This window comes from Anabas testudineus, chromosome 17, assembly GCF_900324465.2.
Source record: "Anabas testudineus chromosome 17, fAnaTes1.2, whole genome shotgun sequence".
Lineage (NCBI taxonomy): Eukaryota > Metazoa > Chordata > Actinopteri > Anabantiformes > Anabantidae > Anabas > Anabas testudineus.
In genome coordinates this window covers 8475221-8491475 of record NC_046626.1, presented here as the reverse complement: position 1 = coordinate 8491475, position 16255 = coordinate 8475221, and the positions used below count along the sequence as shown (strand labels likewise).

The 16255-nt window shown below is 42.2% G+C and overlaps 1 protein-coding gene across 2 annotated transcripts in view; it reads right to left on the bottom strand.

The window, feature by feature from the left end:
* pde4ca (phosphodiesterase 4C, cAMP-specific a) overlaps nt 1–16255 on the bottom strand; it is a 42890-nt gene that overhangs the window by 26281 nt on the left and 354 nt on the right. Inside the window, exon 2 of one of the 2 annotated variants that reach the window (XM_026373789.1) lies at nt 14830–15059. In XM_026373789.1, the coding sequence (XP_026229574.1) occupies nt 14830–15059 (230 nt within the window). Of the gene's footprint in view, nt 1–6087; nt 6341–14829; nt 15060–16255 lie in introns of those variants that run through there. The other variant, XM_026373793.1, reaches the window with a different exon arrangement.

Below are 16255 nucleotides of genomic sequence, written 5' to 3'. Positions count from 1 at the left end.
GTTCAGTCCCTTGTCTGATAAATCCATGTTGTACTTAGCTTGCAGGTATGAGTGTGTGTAACTGTGTGAATGTGATCAGGACGTTCCTGATAAAGCAAATCATCCCTGAATAAAGTTAAATAAACGGAACTGTTTCCCCTACAGTAAGACAAATATTGCCAGCCAGAGATAGCGTCATAAGCCAGTGCTGTACTCTCACGCAGCAGCAGCAGCACGATGGCTGAAACTACTGAAGAATGAGAAATGTGCTGTGGCTGGTGCACAAAAAGTAACATGTGCTACCTAACTCGCAAGTGCTCAATGGTTGAACTTTAGGCTTGAACTCACTCCACTGTTATTACTTCTACACTGTATCACAGTAACTGTAGCGTTTGCTTTTACCTTTTGACTGAGAATTAACTTTACGTTTTTATGTTTTAATAAAAATTTTAAAAATGTGTAACTGATGTTGCTAACCACAGAAAATAGCACCCCGAGAACGTGACACGCTCCAAAACCACTCATTTCTGGATCCAAGGAGCATGGGAGACAGCATGGGAAGTGACCTCTGAACTCTTATTAGGGCTCCAGGTTCACCATTTCAAGAATAATCTGAAAAGATTAAATGCCTGAAACCCTCGGCCTTTCTGACACAGGGCAGCACATCTGTCTCCAGAACATCTTAATAGTCTTAAGATTTCATTGCATCCTGCATCTGACACCAGATTACTAATTAATCATAGACATTTATTTATTTATTTCACTTTTAGGCCCCCAAAAAACATCTAGTTCTCCCACAAAGAACATCTCCATAAATGGACCTGCACTTATAAAGCTACCTTCTGCAGTTTAACATGGTTCAATTAAAGTGGCAAATCAATCAATTACATTGCTTCATCCCCCTGGAACTCACAAATGTTTGCCAGACAGACAACAATAGGTGAGAATAGAAAAGAAAACATGAGTGGTAATAGAGCAGAGGCTCAATAGGTCATTTTAATATGAACCAGGCCCCTTTCTGAAGGCCATGGAGTTTAAAATGCATCGCAGGAGCTCTGCCATCAACTACCTATCAACATCTTATTTCTGCCAAAGCTGGCTCTTGCCTATGGCGTGGTTTTCCTTTATAACTTTACTTCTATGTTGGTTGTGGCGTACAGCGTATGTTGCTTAACTGTATTGTTCAGCCTCTCTAAGCATTCAGTGCTGGATAATCATTTAATACAGGGTTCTGCGTCTGTGGCAGTCAAGAAAAACTGCCATTTAAGGAAATCTGAAGACGCCCCCCCTCCTCAAAAGGGGGCATCGTAATCCCAAAGTGAATAGACTTACAATACTGTTTTACAGCAGCCGTTTATAAATTCAATCACACGACTGCCGTGAAGTAAACAGTCTGTGATCTGATCTATATAGGTTTACTAGGACTGACTTTGCAGGAACAGAATCTCGATCGGGCTCATGTTTTGATAAAGAAATATAACAAGTTAAATCTACAGTATATATTATATGATATAGTAAATACTTTGACAACACCAGACCCTCTGTTGGCCCTGCATTCCCACTCATCTTTTCTGAATACATACTTTGCAAATATTCACATGGGACGACTGAATGTGAACTGTGAAATCTGAAGAATTTATTGTCAGTGGGACGCATAGGATGTTGTCAATTAAACTCTACAAAGTGCACTGTTGGCACATTTTAATGACAGGAAGGACGCATTATTCTTTGTGAACATGGCCATGGCCACACACACACACACACACACACACACACACACACACACTGCTTGCTTGGCAGTATACCAGAGGATTTCACAGGCTTCCATGTATCTGCGTCACTGTGGTGGAAGAGAGTAGATGTTTGAAGAAAGACAGACATTAAATGTTTGGTTCTGCTCAGTATCTTCACTTTAGTGAACGCCGCACTGTGAAGCACTGAGCGCTGATGTCGAGAGGCTGAGGCCGAGACGACCTGGCGAGGCATTCTCTAAAAAACTCATATAATAACGACGCATCATAAATTCTGGCTGACCCCTCAGTTGTGGGTTTAATAGTCCATTATTTGCAAAAGGGGCCTCATGACATCATGGATCGGCTACATGGAGGCATGGCGAGCATTCCTGGATAACGAGCTTTTATGAAGTTGGCGAGGAGCATTGTGTGTCAGTGTTGTTTCAAATGCACACTCAAGGCCGCAACATAGTGTTTTGGAAGGCCGTGACAGAAAACGTACATTTTATTTATTAGATTGCATTAAAGGCACAATATTTTCTCTAACCTGCCTCAAATATGTCTCATAGCTCAGCGCTGACAGAGTAGGAGCAACAATCATAAAGCAGCATTATGAAGTATCTACATAAAACGTAGTAGAAGAAAGTACCAGCTTACACCGTTTTGTATCTTTAAAAACAGAAGAACAACAAACAATTAAACACATTTAACTGAACAGCAAATAAACTGAAACAAATTTCTTCTTGGTACATATATATCTACTGTAAAATACTGTGTACGTAACAAAACAGCAGTGCCAGGTGGCTGTTGCTAGTGGCCTATATATAACCGAGTCTCAGTGATGTCAAACGTCATGTCACAGCTTGTACTGTAGTAAAGGCTATCAGTGTGTCGCCTCATGATTCATTAGGCTGCCATCTGCTAGAATGACAGCGGGGTTTGGGGCTCGTCTGATTTGGGGATTGGGGGGATGACAGACAGACAGACACACATGCGAACGTAGACACCGTCATCCATACACACACACACACACACATACACATCCAGCCAAAAAAGGCCAGGACCTACAGGCACAGGAGCTCGCTAATGTATACGCATGTACGGAGACATGGACACACACTCAAAGGCACACGCTACATTCAGGTGCACACAGGTCCGTGCGCACACCCAGATGGCAGGTGGTCACTCCATTCACAGAGACGTTTCTAATATTAAACACTAGAGCCATTAAATGCCATGTCACCATGAGCACATCTCAATTTCATGAGGAAATTGCAAGAAACAAAGCTGCAAAGCACCATGTAGCTATGATTCTGATTGATTCTGTAGGATACTGGTAAAATAAAATGGACATGTCAGTTTTACTGTATACTGATGCATCACGAGACAGACCATGAACCAGGAAAATAGCATTATTTGATTGAGTCAAGTGAATTTGTTTTGCAGTATATAACCAATCTATCTTTGGGGGCTTTACGTTATGAACAGCATATAGTGCCCTCTATTCTTATACCATTAGCTTAGACAAGGAAGGAAAAGGACAATGTTACCTTGAACCAACTACAAACATACTATATTAAATAAATGTTAAATATGTTAGATTTGAAGTTAAAAGTGTGAAAGTGATGCTTCTGCACCTTAAAAAGTAAAAATAACTGTAATTCTGCCACATGACTGATGCAAAAACACAGCAAAAACTCTACAGCACTGTTAAAGTGTGTTAATTAGTAACACATGGCCCCTGTCTAGCATCTCAAACTGAATTTTAATCTACCAATCCCCCAAACTACTTACTATTTATAACCAGCTACTGCTGACTCTACAGGCCGCTGCTCCCTAAAGTCTCAAAGAGAAACTTGGTCAGTTTCCCCCTCTAGTGGTTGAAATGAACAGTCGTCCTGTTACTGATATTAAACAAAGCAAATACTGTATCACGTACTGTAGCACTAACGCCTAAAACAGAAGAGACACGTCTTTTCTCAAGCAAAACAGAAAAACCATTTGCTCATTTATCATTATGTATTTTTTGCATGTATATTACTGTAAATCTGTATATATATGGATTTAATTGTTTTTGTTTAGACTTTTTAACCAGCTTGTTTTGCAGGCCATGACTTCCTAATAAGACTAATAACATAGCATTAGTAGCAGGTCAGGAAGAACGTCACTTAAAAGCTCCTTTTATTTGAAGTTACATTGTTAGACCCTCCCCGAACAATTTAGTATGACAAAGAGGACAGTGGAGCCGCTCATTTTAAATTTCAGCATTGTCCCAGGCTGCTGCTGCTTCTGCTGGCCTCAGGAATCGATGAGGCTCTGGAGGCGATTGGGGAAATCAGTCATGCAGAAAATGGCGTACAGCAGTGACGCACACAGCAGCCAGCCCTCAACAGCCACACAGGCTCTATTGACTTATCTGAGTGTGTGTTTGAGGGGGGGGGGGGGTCTATGCTGGGACCTCTGACACTGACACTGTTGCCCTTCGGTGGAGTGGCCTCACTTAACACTTTTTTATTTACCTGATTATTTTGTGAGTCTTTCTCCAACTCATCACCATGTTCAATCTATCAATTCTTCACCACCCTCTTGTCTGTGCCTGTTATCTCTATTTCCCATTTTCATCCATTGATTCTGTCCCATTCGTTCTCACCTCACTCAGTATTTTCCCATCTTTCTCTATTTCAGCTAAAGGGCATCTTCTCAAACTGTCAACACAGCACTATCTTCTCATGATACCTCCTGAGAGCTCTCGTCTCCAGACATATTTGGCTCAACGCAGTGACACCGTGTTGCATAAATGTACTATCACACTTCCAAAGATGCCATAAAATGCGCTGCTGAGTGTGAGTGTATGTGTCGTAGGCATGAATAGTGCCCTGGTACTCTCAGTACAAGAGAGGATACGAGCCGTCCCTATTGTGATGGATCTGTATTACAAGAGACTGCTTTGTGTTTCAGGGTGTGTGTGTGTGTGTGTGTGTGTGTGTGTGTGCTGCAGTTCCAGTCAAAATAATTCATTTGTAAAAGACCTGAACTCATCAGTAGTGTCCTCCATCTTTATATAATAACTAAACTGTCTTTAAGGATGCTAAAAATGAAAAAAGATCTAAACCTTGCTTTGATGCTTCTAACGGGGGACTCCACTTCAGTACTTCAGCAGCCTGCTGTTTTTTTTTTTTCTACCCAGGATACTCAATGTTCAAATCAGGTAATAAGAGAAAGGAGGCTTGTTCTGTTCCCTTCTGCGCTTCGGTATTTCTGGCTGTGGTCTAAAATCTCCTGCTTTGATCTCCTCATATGATCCAAACAGGCTCATGGCTGGAGGAGTTTGGATGACAGTCGCAAGACACATGCCTTATGCCCAGGGTTCAGAAGAGTTTGCAGCAGTGCACAGCGCACTGAAAGAAAAATCCCAGCAGAACTCCAAAATGAGCTTTTTTTTTTTTCTTTTGGTGCAAAGAGTTGACTGTGAGTTACTTTTCACAGTTCATGTGGAGTCGTGTCGGCCTTGTGCTGTGTGAGTATATTCACATGCTGTCTGCCTATGTGTGCGTATCCTTAGGTTCCAAGTACTGAGTGTCTGTTTTTAGTCTAAATTTAGTTTAATTTACTCAACAGCATGTCCTGAAGGGATCTCATGACAGCTGTAGTAGTTTCTATGTTTTTCCTGAATCCATGCTGGACACGCTGTTGTATCAAGTTACAGTACAACTAAAATTAAGTCAGCCAGTCTCACCAGCGTGTTGACAAGAGATCACATGGTTTACCTCTGTAAATGAAGTTCATTTGACATATTATTTAATTTTTCTTTGTTTTCTGGAAGACAAGATACTGATGAAATTTGTCCCATCTGCTGCTCTCATGCACAATTACCCCAGTGTAAAAGTCCTCTTACGAAACCCAAAAGTCCTGGAGCACATGATGGTCAAACCGTGCCTAACACCGAAGCCTCAGCTTGGCTTGTGTCCATAGGTCCCACTTAGGGACATCATTGGACAGAGGCATTGATCCACCATGCTATCCCGAGGCCTGTACTACCACCCACCAAGAGCAACACCCTCCGACTTTACCACAGGTGCAGTTGGTGTGTTAAAGATAATCAAGAGTTTTACAGTGAAGACAGTGCAATAGAGAAAATCAAACGCACTGACAAATCAGAATAAAACACGTAAAACCACCTGATACACCAACACGACACAATGACAGAGCAGCAGGATCAAATAGTTCTCCACCTGCTCACGACATCTGTTGTACTGGTAATACTTTTTCCAAATAAACACATGAATTCAGCAGTCCTATACTTCCTGAACATCTGCAAACATCTATATGATGTTGCCTTCACTGCTCACCGACGATCACGCAGCTACATACATACCCAATGCACGAGTGTCTGCGGGTGGAGAAGTTGCCATGCATCTTCCTTGGAAAGCGAGAATCTTTGTTCATCATTTTATTTGCAGGTTCAAAAAGAGTCGGGTTGTTCTCGGAGAGGTATCAAATTAGCTGCTTTGGAAGGTGAGGGTTAAACAAAGTGAACTTCTGTGGTGCAGCCCAAAAATCCCCATGTTTTCATCAATCAGAAAAGAGAGCTCCCCAGATTCCTTTACGTTGTCTTCGGTCACGAGTTATGGCACAGGGAGGCCGGTCCCTCTGACAGGACGGTGCAGGTAAAGCTGGTCCAAGAATGATAGATGCAAAACTACGTCAAGATGCAAAACAGCCAAACAGAAGAGTCAGCTGCACCTGAATGCAGCGAGAGTGAAAGTGCAAGTCAAGCCTGTTTAGTCCTGTGCAGTATTTATTAGATAAAACTTATTAACTAGAAGCGATTTACTTCTAGCTCAGCGCAGTGAGTCAATGAGTCAGAGTGCACCACAATGGAAAGATAATTTTTCAGTACAGCTTTTTGGTCCAGGTGATAAGGCTGTGTCCATTTGTTTTTGTGGAAAAGGAAAAATGAAAGGTTTAAAGCTAAGAGTACATGTGTGTGAACAGCCTAAAAAGGCGAACAGTCCAGGTTGTTAGAGACCTATCACAGGGTGAGTTAGCGTATCATCTCACTGACAGTGGAAGTATGGGGCCGAATGGGACTAATTCCTCACTCGCTCTTCTGTCGGCTCATCACAGATGTGCCCAGTTAAACACTTCATTTATGTTTCTTGTTTTCCTCTCGTCGTACTCCTAAACAGGAAAACGGCAAGCTTGAAGTCTTCCAAGTGAGCTCCTCAGCAATGGGCCCCAGATACTGCCTGTTTTTTAAAAATCAAGTCCAACAACCTTGACACAGAGTCGTCCATTTAAACACAGGCTTGCCTGTGTGATACTACACCAACCACATATTAAACAGAGTTCTTCTGTGAGCTGGAAACTGGGTTACAATCCCATCAGATGCTCCCCGGAATGGGCTGTCCCACGTAGTTCCTGTCAGCGAGACTTTTACTCCCTCTTCCCTTCTGGGACCCAAATGGGGCTTAAAACAACAAACAACCACACTATCTCCCATGAGAGTGTGAGAGAGAGAGAGCTATATAGAGAGAGGGAGAGAGAAGGGGTGGGGTGTTGCTTGGTCCAGAGAGAGAGGCAGGAAGACACAGGGCACAAATGGCACAGTGAGAGAGAGAGAGAGAATACAGATCATCAAATCATTGCATGAGAAAGTGGACTAGTGTGAACAGCACTCGGGTTACTGTGCTTGTGCTCAGTGAAGTGATCGGTATTATTTTTGTTTATGTTGTTTGAGCACAGTTGGACTAATAGAAATAAGGCAAAACAAGTAAAAACGTGTTACACTGTGCTACATTGGAGTACTAAAAGCTAAGAAAAGCTCAAACTGAGTGTGTACAGTTTCTGTTTTCGTGCAAACAGCCTTCCTACATGCCAGCAGCAACAATCCTGACCAATCAATGCTTCAATTTTCTGCGTGTTTGACTTTTAAAAGTGATCCACTTCTCCTCTCGTACCATCCATCCCCGTAATCCAGCTGATTTGCACAATTTCCAAAACTCATATTTGGTGCCATTAAATATGTTACTGTGAAAATACTACAGAGAATACGTCATCAGTAAAGGGGAACATCTCATTTTTCATAATGTGAGTGTCTGCTACAACAGAACTGAGGTGGTTACCTTCCATCATAACAGGGTTAAAACTTTTTATTCATCTACCTGCAGCATTTTCAGTCAACTCTTCTGTTCAGAACTGTTTAGAAGATCATCCCCTGCTCACATTTCACAACATAGCAGCCTCTAGTGGAAAAGTAAAGGAAATACAGTGTTCACATCCATCCTGAGGATGGCTCTCAGCAACCTGGACACGGTTCCTCTTTCACTGTACTAACAGGCAGAGAGTTGGAGGTTATTGCTTCAGCTTTTAAAATACCAACTTACTAAAAAGACGACTCACAGAGAAAGGAATAAAACAATATGCCTACATGCCACTTTCTGCTGCTGTAGTTCAATCTATTGTTTGATGTGTTGTTCTGTTCTTCTGCATTTCTAATGTACAGCTGCACATGCAGCATATGCTGCACATATTTGATACGCTATGATAACGCTATGATGGCTGAAAATTCATTATCAACTACCAGTTACTACTTCAACTAAATAAAGTGATAGTTATTATTTTTGTTTATGTTGTATGAGCCCAGAAAATGTCCTACATTTGTCAATGAGAGACATAATGGGAAAAAACTGGCTGCCACCCCAGAGCTGGCTCCCAAAAACAATTTTCACAAAGTGTTTTTTATCAAAAAGTCCATTTAAGTGGTGTCTCTGGAGTGGAAAAAGAGGTTTAATCAACCTAGACACTTAATGAAAATAACTTCACAGATATGTTCTATATTTGAGCTCCCTCTGACGTTTATTTTCCACTGACCCCCCAGTTTGTTTAATTCGGCCTCCTTGCCAGCCATCCTGCAATAAGTCATCTCCATCCATTTATTTCAGCTTTGACATTATGGGACACACAGGGACACTTCCAATGGCCTGACCTCGGTGCTGTGTAATATAAAAGTCCTGACATGTTGAATATCTGCTTTGTCCTGCAAGTATCTGAATCTCCACAATGAGCCTTGAAATCTCCTCGACTGAACTGCTGCCCTCTAATATTTAGATTTTCAGGAGACACGCTGAAATTAATGAAACAGTTTGTCTGGAGACTTACAGTAAACCTTGGAAATGTGTGCCAATGTTGAATCCAAGAGCATTAAATGGTTGTGGGGGGGGGGAATTATCCCCCACCGCCACCTCCGCTTCGCATGTTTATAAAGGTGAATGAGCTTGTAAACACTTTTTTGAGTTTTCTAGGAGATTAAAAAAATATTGTTTTGGTTCCAATAAAAGTAAGTCAGGGCTTTTTTTACAGCACCGGTCAGAGTTTCTCAGAGGCTTTTATTTTATTTTCTAACATCACTGCAACAAGTTGAGGACACCTTGTAACAGCCCTGGGTTGCTTGGCGCCTACACGTGAGTGTGTAAAGGTTGAGGAGTGAAGGGTAAACATTAACAAAGAGATAGGAAGCATGTGTGGAAAAACTGGTTTTATGGCACTTCACTTTTTCGCAGCTGCAACTTATTTTGAAGAAACCTGCAGGTGTGTTTAACACGGCGGTGAGGACATAAGCATCGTATGTGTTTAACGCATAGAAAAAAAACAAAAAAAAAACATCCAGGCACGAGCATAAGGCCACGTTTAGTCCTCCTCTCTCCAAAAGTTCAGGTCAAGTAGATTGAATTGGTCATAAGACTCCTGCTTCGGCATCACTAACAAAGCAAATGTTTAATTAGCATTAGAATAATGGGCCAGGCCTGATGCAATAGCAGCTCATAAAACTGAAGCAGGTACTAGAGCAGCTTAGAGCAAGACAGCTGTGGTATTTATCTTTATACTAAGGTGGACATGTTTAGATGTTTAAAGTTAAAGGTTTTATGAGGGATTCAAAATTAAGAATAAATAAAACGTGTTCAGCAGGAAGGATCCGTTTACAGGCTACAGCTGGGCCTTATTGTTGTACGGCCATTACAAAGGTTATTATGTTGCTGACAGATTAAAGCACTTGCTTGACAAAGAGATGGAACAACAGGCCGCTGGTGCGGTGAGAGATGGGATGATGTTGAGAGAACACTTTGTAATCCAAAGATTACTGGTCTATCTGCAGCCAAGAAAACTTCACCTGTACTGAGAAACTGAAAAAACAGCTGATTTTATTCAGGCTGTTCAACTGAACCGCAGCAGAACATCAGCATCTTGTGGGCACGATCGATTTCATAGCATAAGCGTAAGGGCAACAATTTTTGCAGTGTGACAGGCTGCTGTCAGCACAATAACAAACCAAATACACACCTGACGTCTGCAGCTGAGTGCAAACAAAAAAACATCTCTCACTGTACTCCAGCCATACGGATCCACAGAAACATAAACCAGCACAGTACAGTGTATATTTTGAGTATCGACGTGACGTGCATGTGGCCTCATGAAACACAAAGCACTGCCATCTTTGCCAGCCTGCCCTCAAAGCTATGGACTCTACCTGGGAGTGTGGGCCAGAGTGAAGCGGCGTCTCTGGAGGTTGATGCTGCGGTTCATCAGCAGCTTTCTGAAGAGCAGGGGGGAGTTACGCGGTGACCCGCGTGGAGAGTCCTTGGGCGAGCTTCTTGGGGATCCACCTGGGGAGCCAACTCTGGACCTGGGCATGAGCTGGATGATTGGCAGCCTGGTCACCTTTAGTTGTTGTGGCCTCTCCTCAACTTCGGCCTGCTCGTCCCCAGAGCTGTCGGAGCGCAGGTCACTCATGGTGCGCAGCAGGTGGTTAAGGATCAAGCACGGTAGGTGGGGGCTCACTCTGTTTTGGGGAACTTTGGTCCAGGAACAGTCTCTGATCAGTTTCTCAAACAACCTTCACAGTGACGCTTCAGTGACATGACGTATGGTAGTGATCCAGGATGACGTTTAGAATCCAGGTGAAAGTAGTGATTCTGGTCCAGTCCTGGGCCTGCTCATGTCCAATCCACAACTCTAAATGAAACTGTTTAAAAATCCAAAAAGAGAACCACTACCTCTCCAAAAAGTCAACTAAGCAGCCTCTCTATCGGTGTTTTTATCTTTTTGGGACCTAATCAAGCCTTTTCTTGTCTCTTTCTAGACACCATGCTGACTGCTGTGCTGTGCAATAGATTCAAACATGAGTGCTGATGTACTCTCCCTGCCTCCCTCCCTCTCTCAGGCTTTGTTTACATTGCTGTTAGGCCTTCCCTCTCTTCCAACTAAATATGGCTGTCTGATTTACAGGGAGCAGAAGCATGACAGATCACCTCCTTCTGCTTCTCTCTCCCCCCCACCCCCCCACCTCCATTCCTAGCATTAGGGAGCATAGTGTTCATCAACTTCAAACTCCATAATTACTTCCTCTTTAAGTTCCTCCAGTATATAAACATTAAGCCATCGCCTGGGTTAACCCTCCAGCTCCGCTTTCTTACTCTCACTCCGACTGACGTTGCATACTCTCTGCTCCCCAAGGTGCTGTTTGTTGTGAAGTTGCCTATTTCCTCAGAGACTGCCTCTTTGCCTTTCACATGCTCCGAGCGTACCGGGAAGAGTCACATGAAGAGCCTCTGACTATAAAAAGCTGAGGTAGATAAAAGCCGTGGAGAGCATGGGTGCTATCACGATGGCGCTCTCTATCTGTGACCAGAGGCAACATCATCCACACCCCCACCCGATCTTTTTGTTTATCACTGCAGATTGAAACACAGGTCCTCCTGTGATTAAGAACTCACAGCTAAACACCGGTGCTTCTCCAGACTAAGTGAAATAACCTAAGGAGCTGGAACATCTGACACAGGACTGAACCTATGACCACCAGCTGGTAGGGAGTGCAGGGAAGAATGATTCTTCGGTTAATTGGATAAATACACTCATGTACTGCATGTATTCTGGAGCAACAATGCTGTACTAGCAGACAAAAGGAAAACATCCAAATGTAACACTGTGGATGTCATTTTAAGGTCAAACACATGTCAAGATTGTTTATATCATCTTCAAAGCATGTCTCAAAGGATTGGGAGAATATGTGTTTATAACCCTGGATGTGACTTTCCAGTTATACAGTAACTGACCTCACATTCATCGCACCATCCCATCCACTATAGATAATATTTTCCTTGGACCGGATTAATGGTCATTGATCTACAGCTAAGTCCCCAGTGAGATTTTGCCTTTCTAATAAGGCATGTCACATGTAGTGAGGAATCCACAGAGAATTATTACCAGACTCTGCAGTTTCCCACAGCAGTGTTTGAGTGTCTCAGATCATTGTTTTTGGTTTTATTGTCTGTAACTCCAATGTTTTCTCTTCAACCCTTATTCAGGTAGCTGTTTTCAGCAAAACAACTGGGAGAAACCAAAGTTCAGCACGAAACAGCAGACAGACAAAAGTACGTATGGAACGTTTAGCAGCTAAAGAGACAGTGATTTTTGTCAAGAGTTGGTGGAGACCAAAGCAGAGATAACAATCAAAAATTATGTTTACAGCTTGTTCTGCTGCTATAAAATCAGCTTTAATCTTGTTTTCTTACTTTTATGGTCTATACAGACATGTATGTAGTACAAATGTGTCATGACATTTTTTTTTTACACAATTCGAACTTGCTTTGTTCTAACATATCTGATGATAAACCTAGGCCCCAATAAATCCTGGACAACATGCAGAGGTAGAGGCTGCCCTTTTGATTCAGGGAGGCCAGAACACAGTGTACATTCCTCCCATAGCACTCCCCCTGGCCCAGGAGTTTGGGGGGTTCATCCAGATGATCCCAAATGCAGCAGCACGTCTCATTTTTGATTCGCCAACAAGGACAGACGATACTCCACTCATCAGATCTCTGCACTGGCTTCCTGTAGCTGCCCGCAACCTCAACCTTGGCTACAAAGTGGTCAACTCAACAGCACCTGCCTACCTGAACTCACTCATCCCTCATGCCTGCTGCGCTCTGCCCCTCACTCCCAATTCTCAAAAAACCTGCTGAAAACAGAACTCAAAACTATTACAGATAGTCTGTTAACTTACATTGAGGCGCACATGAAACCAGCTGCAAGCAAGAAACATATTTCAGACATTGTCTCTGAACCTGAAGGCAAGCCTGCACACCACATCAACACATAAAACATCTTAATATTTATGTATTAACGATAGCCCACTCTGCTCTGTGGCGAGAATCAGGTCAGGTGGAAAGTCATAAGCATCTTGCATCACACCACACCATCAGTAACCGTCTAGACTTGTCCACCTACAGTATTCTGGCACACATTTTACCAAATGTACTGTGTCAAAGGAGCAACTTCTAGAGCAAGCATCCACTGAGGACGCTGCATCTCATCGTCTGTCTTGAGGTTAGTGCTACATGAATATTAATTTAATAGATTTATGATATTAGATTACTGAAACTATAAGTCAGTTTCATTTTAATTTGATTTTGCGCGTTGGTTTAAATAACGCGCTGCGTTTAATGTTAGTCCATAAACAATTTCTCTGGCGCTGCATCAGAAGTGCACTACCAACTCATAAACAGGAGAGCACATGGCCCCCTTCACTGACAAGAAACACAATGAAAGGCTTTTAGGTCCATCAACACTACAGAAGTTATGTCTGTTGCAATGATGCTTCGTACCTGCTGATATATAAACATTTATGGAGTAAATATGACCCAATCATCACAATGTATGAACCTTGTTAAGTGTGATGACTCTTCATGGATGTGTTTGCCTTCACAATCTGGCAGTTTAAGTAACGTTACTGTATATACTGTATCTTTGCTGTCATTGACTCTCTTGAGCCCCCGACCCACAGAGATAGGGCGACGACCCGCCAGACCTCCACTGAAGCTGCCTTCAGCTCTAAGTAAGATCAGGTCTCTGACTTGGCTGGTCGAGAAAACACCTCTTTAATCTGAAAAGTTCTCTGGTTGCTTTGACCGCTGTGACGGCCTCTGAGCAGTCTGTGCGAGTGTCTGTGCGTGCTTCCTTTTTAGGTAAGAGAGTTGGGTTGATTGTGAAGCCTGCAGACTTAAAGCACCTGGGCCCACTGCACAACAGGACAGGCCTATAAAAGATCCAGTATACAGCACCGCTCTCTCTCCTGCTGCTTGCTCCTGCGACTCCTTTGCTATTTGTCTGCACTTTACAACACGTCATTGTGCTATTAACACACATCCATGCATATGCTACTGAAGTTAAAGACTAGCAACAATCAATAATTAAATTTTGCAGGCAATTTGTCATTGTAGTCATGTCATACGAGCTGAGTGATGACACTGTACAGTATATTGTTTGGATCCATTTAGCTCCTGTGTATCTCTGCATTTATCAAATTGTTTCCACCAGCAGCGAAATCATCATGATCAGAAGGTACGTATTCAAACAGGTCTGCCAACATTTCTTCATCTTTTTGTGAAACACACACACACACACACACACACACACACACAGCGTAGAGAGGCGAAAAATGCTCCACATGTGTTTTGCACCAGCAGCTTAAATGTTGTGGAAACAATCACAATAGCCTTGTTTGTCTGATGGTGATAATTGTTCAGCAGTGTGACAGAGGGGAGAGCGACGCCTTAAGCAGGACACTTCGTTGTGTCATATGCTCGTTTCTTCTACCTAAATTAAGCAGTTGGGGAACAAAATATGCTGTAAATCTCTGCTGAATGTGCAAGCTGCAAGGAGGTGTTATCCTAAATGTGTGCTGACCTAGTGGGTCACTTATTGACCACATACAACTTAATCATTAATCTTGTTCAGGCTGTTTAGGAACTAGGAGAAACACACAATTTTTCATACAACCCACCTGTTTTATTAATATGTTTTTTAAGGAAACTCTGATCTAAAGTTTAAAAACTCTTTAGCATTGTAAATGTAAACTATGTCTTTAAAGTAGAATAAATATTTTTTTCATTTATTATTGTGAATTGATCATTAAGTTTTGCAGTTTACACATATACTCCTACAAAGAATGAAAAGTTACTTAGCAGTCTAAATGATATAGATTCAGTTTGGTGAGAATGGTGAAAAATGTATCAGGAGGACAGTAGGACAGTAACAACACACAGCAGTCACGACTCACTAGGCTCTGGGGATGTAGCTGGTCAGAGTCCCCAGACTTCTGGAGTGTTTGATGACAGGGTGTGAGGGGCCGGACTGGGGGCCATTCTCTGGTCTGTCCTGTGTGCTGTGTCTGCAGGAGAGCCTGGGCAGCTGCAGGGTCCCTGTAAAGATTCTCTTCACAGCCCATCTGACATCATGGTCCTGAACAAACTCAATGCAGGGAGCCTGCTCCAACGAGTCCCACTGTCTCTGGACAGCAGGGGACACAAAGACCAGAATATGAGCCTTTTAACATGTTTTAAGACAATAGTAGATCACATTAGCCAGGTAAAGCCAGGTAAACAACTGGTTTCAGCTTTTTCGTTTACGAATGAGAGTTTCTGATCAATTGCAACATTTTAGAAATTGGCGTTCAGGACAAAGCATCTGTAACAAAAGTCAGCACATCTTTTTCAGCATGATACAGAACTTCTACCAACCCAACACTGCTACTACCAAGAATTTACAACAACAACTTGCAGCTAGCTAAAGATAAAATAAAACAAGCACTATCCAGAAGCTTAACCTAATTCAATGCAACCTGGCACCAGATCACGTAGGATGCGAGATCTGCTTCATCACTAAAGAAAATTAAAGAATAAAGCTACTGGAGCGTGCTCGTCTTGGGCTTCAAGGACATATTTGCTTTTCATGTTCATATTTATACAATTAACGAAGTGAATTGGTAAGTTAAAAAAGGAAACACTTGGCCTTCTCCAAACTTCTTGTAGAGACAATATAAGAAGAAAAAAGCAGAGCTCTAAAGGTAAATTGCAGACAAGACCGTGTTTGTTGCAAATGTGAAGAGCCTCGCAAATAAACCCACTCGCACCCTATTTGTGGAAGGTTTATCTGATTTCAGGTTCTGGAAAACACACTATCACCTTGAACACAATTGACTGTTCTCACAGGGAGACAGTTCTTAAGGCATCTCTCTTTCAGCGTCAGTGCTGAGGGCAAACAGATAAAAGTCCTCATTGTCTGCTGCATCTCGTGACCTTATCTCTCCATCTGCTTGGCTCCTCCACCTTTCCATAAACAACTGTCAATGCATTCTTCAGAACAGCCAAAATTACCTGTATCACAAATTTCATTAATGACAAAACTTCCCTTCTCTTCTGTGACTTAAACAGTACACGAACAATATACATTAGAAATATAAATCAAAAGTAGTCAGGCCAAACTCATCATAAAGCATAACAGACAAGTGAATGTATTGCTATCAACCTAAACTTGCAATTATACAGGACTTTAAAATGCATTCATCTCCATCAATCTCCACTGGTAATTGTAAAAAAGCAGGACTATAATTACATAATCCACACAAGAAATCAAACGGAAACTGCTTTAAAGTTAGAAAATATGAAATAATGTATAGAAATGCCATATTTGTTCTTTTCAGTAGT